The sequence below is a fragment of the Dipodomys spectabilis genome, unplaced genomic scaffold (genome assembly GCF_019054845.1).
Source record: "Dipodomys spectabilis isolate Male_0828 unplaced genomic scaffold, ASM1905484v1 ptg000043l, whole genome shotgun sequence".
NCBI lineage: Eukaryota > Metazoa > Chordata > Mammalia > Rodentia > Heteromyidae > Dipodomys > Dipodomys spectabilis.
In genome coordinates, this window is record NW_024870720.1 from 30,962,760 (window position 1) to 30,974,908 (window position 12,149).

A 12,149-nucleotide genomic window follows, 5' to 3' on the forward strand; every position below is an offset into this window, starting at 1 on the left:
GGAATATATCTCTGGCTACATCTCCTTAAGAATGTTCTGAGGGAATTGCACTAGGTATTCTCTTAAGTGTAGTCCAGTATGATACTTCATGTAGTGCTGTACTTATGTGGAGGCCTAAGGAAGGTCACTGTGTAGATTACACCTTAAAGAAGGATATAGTATTTAAAAGGGGTTAGCCTGTAGTTTCATGGCATTTGACAAAATAATAATCCCTAAAAAACACATTTTAATGGATGACCTTAATGAATTTCCAGTTGGCACATAACTGTAATATTGATGGCATGAGGCACTCGGGAATCTTTCTGTAAAGGATCTAAGTCTTCCTCTAGGCTGCTCAAAGCTGGGCAGCACCTAAGCTGAGTACTGGTAATCCTAGCTACTCAGGAGGCTGAGACCTTAATTAATTGGAGATTATTTAATAATCTCCAGTTAATCAGTCAGAAAAATGTTGGATTGGAGGCATAGCTCAAGCTGTAGATCCCTGAACAAGAAAGCTGAGAGCATGAGGTCCTGAGTTCAAGCCCCAGTCATGTTACCTTAACATTCTCCCCTCCCCCCACAAAAAAGAGGGCAGCACTTTGGATATAGTATCATCACATTGGTTCTAACAATAATAGCTGGAGTGTTAGTCAAGCTTAATGAATTCAGGTCACTTGATGAGTTAGGTCCAGCTCTAAGCAGAAAAGATTTGTTAAGCTAATTAGGTATCTTATACAATAGAAGTCTTGTTTAACTTAAGACATAGGGTATTTTTTTTTTTTTTTTTGGTCCGGTTGTGGAGCCTGAACTCTGGGCCTGGGCGCTGTCCCTCAGCTCTTCAGCTCAAGGCTAGCGCTCTACCACTTGAGCCACAACGCCACTTCCGGTTTTTTTTTCTTTTCTGCTTACGTGGTGCTGAGGAATTGAACCCAGGGCCTCAGGCATGCAAGGCAAGCGCTCTACCACTGAGCCACCTTCCCAGCCCAAGACATAAGGTATTTTTAAGGCCTTTTGGGCTAGTAGTTTGTGTGTAAAGACTCCCAGCTACCAGTGATTCCATGCATGTGTATTTATTGGTACTGACTATGGCTCATCACATCAACTGTAAAATACAGTTAAAAATACTATAGTGAGTTTTATTTTCATACAACACATGTTCCATTTGTAAAGTCACATAAGTTTGGGTTGTCATTGTGAGCTGGCTTTTTCTCTTATCTGTGGGAAGCTGTACAGCACATGACCTATATGCTAATACCAAGATTTTCTCATATTCTTTGTTTGTTTGTTTGTTTTTTGGGTCCGGTCGTGGGGCCTGAACTCTGGGCCTGGGCGCTGTCCCTTAGCTCTTCAGCTCAAGGCTAGCGCTCTACCACTTGAGCCACAGCGCCACTTCTGGCTTTTTTCTTTTTGCTTATGTAGTGCTGAGGAATCGAACCCAGGGCCTCTGGCATGCAAGGCATGCACTCTACCACTGAGCCACCTTCCCAGCCCCTCATATTCTTTCTTAAATTACCAACCCTATTCTTTAATCTCTACTTCAAACATCCTGACTATTTAAAATATTACATTCATTTTCCAGAGAAAGTTAAAATTGTCCCAGGACCAAAGATGATTCTAGAGTGAGGCTTCCAGAGATGTTTTGAGGCACTGACAGCATTATGGGAATGTCTTGCCCTTAGAGTGACCAGTATGTAGAAATGCTTATGACCCAGAAACTGCACTGATTTCATGGTTTTCCCTCCAAATTTGTGTGTGTGTTACAAAGAGGAATTTTAACTACATTTATGTAGAAATGTATAATATCTAGATAAACTTTAATTGCCTCTGATATCAATATTAGCCCTACAGTAATAACAGAGAAATAATTTATTCCTTAGCTGAGCTCCAGGCTCTGTTTTAATCTAGGGAGCACTTTAACTGCTCTTCAGTCAACGTTGTCCTATGATAACCACAGCAATTGTTACATATAGTAAGAGATGATTTTGCATCTGGCTCAAATGGACTATCTGTACATTATATTGGGACAGGGACAGCTGAGCTCTGATCCTGTAGCCAAACACTTGTTTTGACCTCAATGCCAAGGAATGATGAAGATGTTACAGCCTGAAGGCTCTTGTACTGCCATGTGAAGGGAGAGAAAACCCCAGTAAAAAAAAAAAAAAAGGACACAAGGTACACTGTGGTAGCTGGGGAGAGAGCCAGGGACTTCTGTTGTTTGCAGGATTACAGCGCATACTCAGAGCAGGACCTGTTCTCCAGTTCTTAGACGAAGAGAGATATCTCCCTGGGGTTAAGGAATGCAATGATTGCATGTTTCCTGACTGGGCTTTTTCAGGATTCCCACAGGAATGAGAACTATCTTGCATGCAGCACATAGCTACAGGAATTTTAAATTCCATGGGCTTCTCCAGCTCAGAGTCATTGCCACTCCCCTAACCAGGGACTTTTCCTGAGGCTGGGGGGGGTTTCAATCCTCAGTACTAAGCATCAAATAGCTAGGCTAGTACAATGCAGAGCCTCACACTTGTAGCTAGAGTCCTCTTTAAGAAATGATCTGACTCATTTGGGTCAACTAATAGTTTCCAAGGAGATTCAGAAGAGAGGAAGTGTGATATTAACCTAACCTAGATACCAAATATTTTTTTTCCTCTGAAATTTCTTGACAGCTGATTGCATAACCTCTTTGAATGGCATTTGAAAGTCTGTTGCCCTGTATCTCAGAAGGAATTGTTATTGCTGTTGGCTATAAACCCAAATGACTTGTTGAATACAGATATTCCATCAAAAGATTTGAAGTGGCATATTCATTTTTGCATCAGCATGTAACTATTACCCGAACCCATGATTTTTTTTAAAAAACATACTTCTCTGACATAGATGCAAGACTTTAAGAATGTCCCAGTTTGTTTATGTAGGTTTGAGGCATACGAGCATTCCTGCATTATTATCTGCCTCTAGCCAGGCTAGCTAGAAGGAGACTGGAAAGGAGATCTGGTGAGGTTTCCTGTTAGGCTTAAGTCTTTGTTGCTTAAGAGTTTATTTGATTTGGATGACCACACTCTGGAGAAAAGAAGGAAAAGGGTCTAGAGAAGAAGGCCTCCAGTTTGATGGTCTAGCTGGAAATAATATAATTCAAGATGGGAGTAGGCAGCCAGTAGTGTATCAGACTAGCAGGATAATCAGCTCTGAATTCATAGATAATCAACATTGAAAGAATCTCAGCCTTAACAAATCTTTAGCAGAGTTACAAAACAGTAATGGAATGGACTGTTTAACTTTTGGGGGGTGGGGAAAGTTGAATTTAGGGTGTGGTGCTCTCCCTGAGTTTAATGCTCAAGGCTAACGCTCTATCACTTGAGCCACAGCTCCACAAGGGCTTTTGGTGGTTACTTAGATATCAGAGTCTCATAGACATTTCCTACCCAGACTAGCTTCGAACCACAGTCCTCAGATCTCAGCCTCTAGAGTAGCTAGGATTTTAGATTTAAACCACTGATGCGTAGCTGTTTGACTTTTAAATTCTGTTTTGCCACACTTTCTTGCAGAGGTAGTCTAGAAATAAAGACAACTCTTTCTGGATACTAGATTGCAAGATAAGAAGAGAAACATGCTCACCCATTTAGTCATCTGGAAAATAGAGAGTGAGGGCTGGGAATTGGCTGAGTGGTAGAGTGCTTGCCTTGTATGCATGAAGCCCTGGGTTCAGTTCCTTAGTACAACATAAACAGAAAAGTCCAGAAGTGGTGCTGTGGCTCAAGTGGTAGAGTGTTATCCTGAGCAAAAGCTCAGGGACAATGCCTGACTTCAAGCCAGGACTGACCAAGAGAGAAGGGTGGGGGAGGGGGAAGGGGAGGGGAAGGGGCACAGGAGGGGAGAGGGGGAGAGAGAGAGAGAGAGAGAGAGAGACTGAACAGTGGCATAGTCCCCTTCACAAGAGTGACCAGTGAGTAGGTGGATGGAAAGAACTTGGTGTGAAACAACTTTTTTCAGTCATTTGAGGGTAAACCTGTTGTTTTACTGCAAGTTTTATGGCTGCAGGTGAATGAATGAAGTGGGTAGTGGATAACAAGGACTACTCCCTCAAAAAGAAATTATAGGAAAATGTAAAGATTAATTTGATCCGTCCCACTTTGCTTCGGTAGGGCTACAATCCAGAGAGGTCTGAACTGACCACACAATTAAAATAACTATCTTTCTATACAAATGGAGAGAAACAGAATGAATGCATGGAATTCAGCTTCTTTATCTTTCTGCTCATGAGTACAGATAACGAGACATAGAAAGCACTGAGCATGTTGAGGAATGCAGGGATGCATGAATCTGAGAGCAGGAGGAAGATTCGGATTTGGACATATTAATTACAAGAGCAACTGGAAATACCTGATAAGTGCAGTTGGGTCTGAAGCTCAGGAAAAGATCTGAGCTTAGGTAGAGATTTGTGGACTTCTCAGTAGAGAGGTGGTAAGAGAAACACGTGGCTTTGTAGATAGACCCCAGAGAATGGGAAGAAGGGAGACAGAAAATGGCTATGAGTCTCCAGCAGGAGCAAAGGAAGCCTACCATATGCTGAGAAAGGAGATATTATGTCTCTCCTGAGTTTTGAAGGAGCAGAATTAAAACCACAGGGGAGAAGGAACATTTATAGAAAGCAAAAATATCTGGGCAGAGGACACGTGGATAGCTCAGACTAAGAAACTAGGAGGCAGGAAAGAAGTACGGTGAGCTGCTTTGGTTTTTCATCCTCTTGGGCTAAGAATGGAGGAAGGAAAGAACCCTAATCCCAGAACCTGCCTCCTTGTCAGGAAATGGCTGGGTCAGCCCCCAGATGTGGGTGGACCTCCCTGGAGGGGCCTGGTCTACTTCCTGACAGGGTGTGAGTGAGCTCAGTAGCCAAATAGTCACTTGGGAACTGGGTGGGGGTAAAGTTCCATTTTTTAATTTTTCTTTTCTTTTTTGTTTTGTTGGGAGGTGGGGGGAGAAGGACTAACAACACAGATCGCTTTCCTCTTATTGTGTTATTTTGTGTATGATACTATTATTATAAAATAGTTATATTTTTATTTGCAGTCCTTTGCAGATGTTAACTACCTCTTTTGATAAGAGGCACCACTTTTGTCCCTGATGAAAGCAAGTGGAATTGACAGAGGATAGCGATGTTCAATGCTATACCTTGAACTGTGACTAAGGTTAGATTTTTGGCCTTAGGCAGTTTGGCTTGAGTTCTTCTGCCACCCTATGTAACTATCCCATAATATTAACAATAATAAAATTATGACTATTTTTTTTGGGGGGGGGTGGGGGTCTGGTCGTGGGGCCTGAACTCTAGGTCTGGGCACTGTCCCTCAGCTCTTCAGTTCAAGGCTCACTCAACCACTTGAGCCACAGCGCCACTTCCGGCTTTTTTCTTTTTTCTTATGTGGTGCTGAGGATTCGAACCCAGGGCCTCAGGCATGCAAGGCAAGCACTCTACCACTGAACCACCTTCCCAGCCCAAATTATGACTATTGTTAATGTAATACATACCTACATTTTAAAATTGGAAGATACAGAAGAAAGTTAGCCATTACTTGCCAGAATGCTGAAATGGTGCTTTTTATGCTGAAGCATATCAGCTTCTCCAAAAACCTTTGGAGAGTCGAGAGTCTATGTGCTTCTAGTAAACCATCAGGAAGCGCTTACCTGCCTTAGTCAGACATTTGTTGTTTACTTTTGAAAGATGTTTTACTTTTTTTTTTAACAGATAAACTGTTCATACGAAAGGCAATGGAAAATTAGCCCTGTCTATATGCTATAGATTTGTCTCTGCTGCTAATCCCTAGAGCACTACCTTTGGAGAAATGAAGGGGTTAATGGGTTTCCCATAGAGACTGTATACACTACTTACTTCCTGGAGAACGCGATTTATTGAATGTATTCCCAATGTGCTATTAGTGGTTGTGTCTATGGTCAGTTAATAGAATCATATGTAATTATTCCTAACGGAGTTGAACTATGGTTTGGGAAGGGAAAGAGGGTTATAAAGTTTATCACTGAATCATAATATTTTTGTGTCAGAAAGAATCTTTAGGATCATAATAGTCCAGACTTTTCAGTTTCCAGATGACATTATGGAATGTGCACAGTGCTGTAGAATCCAGAAAACCCTTTGTTTTACCAGTTGGTAAAGGCTATCAGACTTACTCTACTGGGATGGAGCTTGGGACCCAGTTTTGGCTCGGAAGTAAGGAATGCTATAGTCTCTTAGCAGAATCTTCTATGGTTACCCTGGGAGAAGGGAAGAGGCAGCAGACTTGTATATTTATAGTCTCTGTTTTAGAGGCTGAGGACTTGAGAGAAGGAAAATAGGAAGAAGACTTTAAGCTAGAGGGCCAGGATGAGCAGAGGAAAAATAGGGCTGATGTATGTGGCGATGCAAGTATATGTATATGTGTGTGCGTGTGGGTATGACAAATGCGCCCAGCTTATGTACTTGAAGGGGTGGAGCTAGGAAAGGGGAGAGGTGAAGGACCTGGAGAATTATTCAAAGATTACATGACAGAAGGCCTGAGGTTCCAAAGTCAAACACTTTGGTTCTAGCCAGGTATGGCTAGATTATAGCTCATACCTACAGTCCTAGTTACTCTGCAGACCGATACCTGGAGAATCCCAAGTTAAAGCCAGCTCAGGCAGAAAAGTCCACAAGATTCTATCTCCAAGATTAACAAGCAAAAAGCTTGGCTAGGAGGCACAGCTTAAGTGCTAGTGTACTAATTGAGCAAGCAGTCCCAGCAAGTACAAAGTTCTTGAGTTCAAACTTTGGCGCTGGCAAAATAAAACAAGCAAACAAAAAAAGCAGCTTTCTCTCTCCAGTTCTTAGAGGGGAGAATGGCTGTTTAGTTGAGGACTGTTTATGCCCAGCTGCAAAAGAAGTTGAGACTGAAAACATGCTCAGTTGAAAATGTGTTTTTACAACCTTCTTGTGCTTTCTAGCTATAAGCCAATAGTGGAATATATTGATGCCCAGTTTGAGGCCTACTTGCAAGAGGAATTGAAAATCAAGCGTTCTCTCTTCAACTACCACGACACGCGGATTCATGCCTGCCTTTACTTCATTGCCCCTACTGGACATTCACTGAAGTCCTTGGACTTGGTTACCATGAAGAAGCTGGACAGCAAGGTATCAGCTGACACTCTGATTTTTGTCCACTCTCCTTTCAGATCATCTTTATTCTAAGGACCCTGTTTGTTCTCCATTTCTGGTGTATTTTTTTTTTTTTCTCCTGGATTGTAGAACCTTGCAGCTCAGCCATGCTAAGTGCCTAACAACCTCTTCCTTTCAAAATGAAGGAAACCAGCCCAGAAAATGAGTACTTAGTTCTTAATGGAAGACTGAAAAGTCAATCTGAGGTTTCTTTATTTTCTTTAAAACCTCTCCCTTAATCTCTGAAAATGTTGTAAAGTTCGGCCTTCATTTGAGGTTTAGAATGGAATACAGCTGTTAGCTTTTGCCTATGTGAGAACACTCTAGCTTGTTAGATTTTAAAACTATACCAATGCATTCACAAGAAGTAAACAGGCCCCTGACCTGAATATATCTATAGCTTCAAACATTTTTTCAAAGCAGTTGAAAGAAGGTACTGTTAAATTTGAAAATAGTTGACACTCAGTCCAGGGACATTGGCTCATCCTTGCAATCCTAATTACTCAGGAGAGCAGGGTTCGAGGCCAGCCTGGGTAAAAAGTTAGTGAGAATGTGTCTCCATCACTAAATTGTGCCAGTGCCTGTCACCTTAGCTACATGGGACACATAAATAGTAGGCTCATGGTTCAGGCTGGCCTGAACAAATAGTGTGGGAACTTATTTGACATATGAAGCCGAAATGGCTTCATATGAAATATGAAAACAAAATGGTGGTGGAGTACCTCCTGAGTAGCTATGTTGACCAAGCCAGGATCATATCTGGATAATGGTTTTGTATAACAGGAAATTTGAAAAGGAAAGGGAAAAACAGACACAAACCCAAAAACCCAACCACAAAGCTTTCAAGGAAATGAGCGGTAGGACCAGACAGCTAGGTAGCATCTGAAGTGGTATTATCAGTGGGCTTATTTATTCAAGTTAAAGAAGCACAATTATTTCAGGAAAGAGTTTTTAAGTTCCTGCCCAAAAGAAAATTTAAAGTTGAAAGAGCTTCATGTCTCCAGCTATTCTGATCAACTTGGCCAAGAAAATATGAGCCACATGGAAAGAAAAATGACATCTTGTGTCCATGTGGGTGTTAATTTAGCACTAGCTGAATTTTGTGCACTAGCACAAAATAGCCAGTCAGCACAATTGGAGCATTTCTTTGTTCTTCAAATCCTGATCTAAACTTGTCCCCCCCAGTCAGTGGTGTTTTCCTTATTCTTCAGTTGGCTAGAGTTAGCCAAGCCTTTGAGGGCTCAAGAATCAGTGGAGGAAGACTTTGAAGGGAAGGCTTCCCATCGGCCTTTAGCTCTGTCTGGTTTATCAGGGATTTCAGACTTGGCTCTTGGAGTTGGAGGAGAAGCAAGGAATGCAGACTGAGCTGAAAACCTTCTCTGCACACTCCATGTTCTGTGCCCCTGGGCTGAGTAGAGAGCATTGCTCCAAGTCTCACTAAATTTTTCTTAATGTCTTACTGAAACCTCTGTACCTGAATGGAAGAAGAAAATTAATCTTAAAACACATTTTAGCAGGGCAGTAGCTCATGCCTGTAATTCTAGCTACTCAGGAGCCTGAGATCTAAACATTGAAGTTTAAAACCAGGTGCTAAAACTCTTGTCTCCAACTAACTAGCAAGAAGCTGGAATTAGAGCTGTGGCTCAAGTGGTAGAGCACCACCCTTAACTGGAAAAAAGCCAAATGAGAACACAAGGCCTGGTACAGCCACATGAAAAAACTACTTTTTTTTTTTTTAAAAAAAGATTTTAAAACTATGTCCTGTGGACAGGGCTGAGGGAATTGGGAAAGCCTGTCCCATCTTGGAGTTTGGGCTTTCTGCCATAAATGTTGCATTCTGAGGCTTAGAATCTGAGCTTTGCTTTTGCCACTGGTCCTGGGGCTTGCTTGATCTCAGGGCCTGGGTGCTGTCCCTGACTTTTTATGCTCAAGGCTAGTCCTCTACTACTTGAGCCACAGCTCTACTTCTAGTTTTGTGTGTGTGTATGTGTGTGTGTGTGTGTATGTGTTTAATTGGAGATAAGGGTGTTGTTGACTTTCCTGCCTGGGCTGATTTTGAACCATGAGCCTCAGGTATGAGCCTCCCGAGTAGTTAGGATTACAGGCATGAGTCACTGGTGTCTGGTGAGTTTTATTTTTGACAGTGGGTCTCATTATGGCATGAGTAATTGTGTGTGTGTGTGTGTGTGTGTGTGTGTGTATGTGTGTGTGTGTGTGTGTGTGTGTGCGCGCACGCGCGCGTGCGTGCACACATGCACGTGTGCATGTATGTGCCCATCTTCTCACATGCACATCTTTGTACTGGCACTTGAACTCAGGATTTGTGGGCTCTCCATTCAAGGCTAGTGTTTCACTAGTTGAGCTACAGCTTCACTTCCTGCTCTTTGCTGGTTAATTGGAGATTCTGCACAGGCTGATTTTGAACTCAGCTTTCTGAATAGCTAGGATTACAAGCATGAGTCACCAGTATCTAGCCTGAAGGAATAATTTAATATTTCCTACTTTTTGAAGATTTAGCAGACGTGAGTTTGAAAATTGTCAAGTAGGTGAAAAAAATGATTTTTGTTTATCAATACTTAAGATTTTTTTCTTCCAGTAATTCTCAGCTCATCAGAACAAAGGATGTAATTTTGAATATAGTTAGCATTCTGCTGTTTTAATTAGTGAAAACTTTGTTATTCCACTGAGAGAGCATGCAAAAACCAAGCCCCTGGAGAAGCTGGGAGGGTCTCCAAGGAGTGGTTAGTTCAAAGAATAGGCTCCTTTATTATTGCAATTTGTCACAAAAGTACTTCCTTTTACTGGGTAGTAAAGTAGAATGAGGCAGCTAACGCAGGGAGGAAATAACAAGTACCTCCTGTGTAGGATGGGAGGAAGTCAGTGTGCAGAGATGAAGCTAAAAGATTATTTTGCATCTTCATTTTGCATCTAAATAGGAAGTCTGATATGTAGTTATCTATAGTTTTTACAGTGAGGTAGTTACTATTTTTATCCCTTCACTATATTTTATTTAGCTGTATATACATTGGAACTGTATAAAAATGGACATGCTTGTTTTACAGGTGAACATCATTCCAATAATTGCAAAGGCTGACACCATTGCCAAGAATGAATTGCACAAGTTCAAGAGTAAGATCATGAGTGAACTAGTCAGCAATGGGGTTCAGATATATCAGTTCCCCACAGATGAAGAAACCGTGGCAGAGATTAATGCAACAATGAGTGTAAGTCCTCAAGTTACATGGGAACAAGTGGCTTTCTTAGAAGCATTTCTTAGTACCAGCATTGCAGAGTGGATGCAGAAGCCTGCACCGGAAACCTGAGGTTTTCACTGTGGGGCTGACTGCTACTACTGCAAGCCAACAAGTATGTGCCTCTGTTTCCCTAGCTGTCAAGCCGGAGAGTTAGGCAGGATGATCTCTGTTTGTTTGTTTTTTCCTACTCTAACAATTATGGTTTCTCTTGTAAAACCTCATACAAAGCAGCTCACAGGAAAGTGCTCTCTGCTTGCTTCTGTCTTGACAATTCTGTTTGATAGTTGTTTTCTGCCTTTCCCTTCTTTCATCAAATAGTAAACCGACAGCTGATGGTAGGTACAGTGTCCGAGCACAGAGAAGAGCCAGTCAAGAGATAAATGACTATGTGTGCTTTGACATAGTCCCTCCTGAGAAACCTCTGCCCTGCCCAATTAACTGTATTGTTTCCATGGTGGATCTGTGAGCCAATTCATACCTTTTTCCTTGGGAATGTGTAATTCTCAACCACAGCATCATGCACACAGTTGATGCCATGTGCACTTGTTAGAATTTAGGTAGGTAAAAGTCTGGAATTCCTCGGAGAAGCTGGGGAGCGGAGCAGTCACACAAGAGGGGTACAATGGAGGAGGCTCACTACTTTTCCTCAAAAGAACCAAAACTAGTGGAAGAAGAGCTGTGAAGGGTTTGGTCCAGTGTGAAGTCTGACATTGGAGCTAGTGTGATGGAAGAAATGCCTGATTGAATGCTTTTCCATCCCATGTGGCTAGTAGACAATAGATGCTGATTGAATCCATCTAGGAGAGATGCCATAGAGAGCATTCATATGGGTTGAAATGGGTAATTGTAAAACATGTCTGCTACCTCGGACCTTCTCTGGATGTGGATTTTGAGAGCCTCTTGATAACAGTAGCCTGTGACATTTATAAAGTGGATAGGGTATTTACTGTGCACTAGGCATTTACACTTAGTGCTCCCAGCAGTGCTGTGGTTATTGCTGCCTCACTTAAGGAGGGTGAGTCCAGTACATTTATTGCCTTGTAGAATTTGAACCAGGCAGTTTACTTTCGAGCTGACACTCTCTTTATATTCAGCGCCACTGAGGAGAGCAGTGTCCTTTTTCATCATGGGTCAGAAGTCCAGACCGAGGTGCGTTCTGCTGTGGAACTGTGGGTAGGCTTCAGGAAACAGCACGAGTGAGTGCTGTCTACTTTCTTTATAGCTCTTCCTGGCCTCCTAAATTCTGTTTCATGGTCAAGAACTAAATTTGTGTTCAACTTCTTGGGAAGAAAATACCCATGAACTTTTGCTCTCTGTCTTTATCAAGCTAACTGAATCTGAAGACTTGTGACATCCCAAATGAATTGGGCTCTTTATCAAGAGGTTTTCTTTTAGGCTCTCCATGGCAAACAATTCCTGCTGATGGGGGTGCCATAAGATGGCAAGGTCACCTTGGGACATTAGGCTTTGAGTCTGAGAAAGAGAACATGTCAGATGAACTAGGTAATTTAAGTACTTCGTGCATCATTCAAAACACTGCTTGGGAAATCAGATCCTAGGATTTTGCTAGGCTATCTGTGGGAGGGAATTTGGCTTGAAAACATTCCCTTGTCAATTTAATCTCTAGGGGAAGGGCACTAGACTGAGGACCCTGAAAAATAATTTTCTGAGCAGCTGTTTAGAGTTTCCTTCTTCTTGTATGCTAACGAAAACCAAATAGATTTGTTCTACCTCAC

The 12,149-nt window shown here is 42.0% G+C and overlaps 1 protein-coding gene across 2 annotated transcripts in view; it reads left to right on the forward strand.

Annotated features, from left to right (window-relative positions):
* Septin11 (septin 11) overlaps window positions 1-12,149 on the forward strand; it is a 100,264-nt gene that overhangs the window by 70,864 nt on the left and 17,251 nt on the right. For both annotated transcript variants that reach the window (XM_042678049.1, XM_042678050.1), the window contains exons 4-5: window positions 6,949-7,135; window positions 10,222-10,383. In XM_042678049.1, the coding sequence (XP_042533983.1) occupies window positions 6,949-7,135; window positions 10,222-10,383 (349 nt within the window). The remainder of the gene's footprint in view (window positions 1-6,948; window positions 7,136-10,221; window positions 10,384-12,149) is intronic.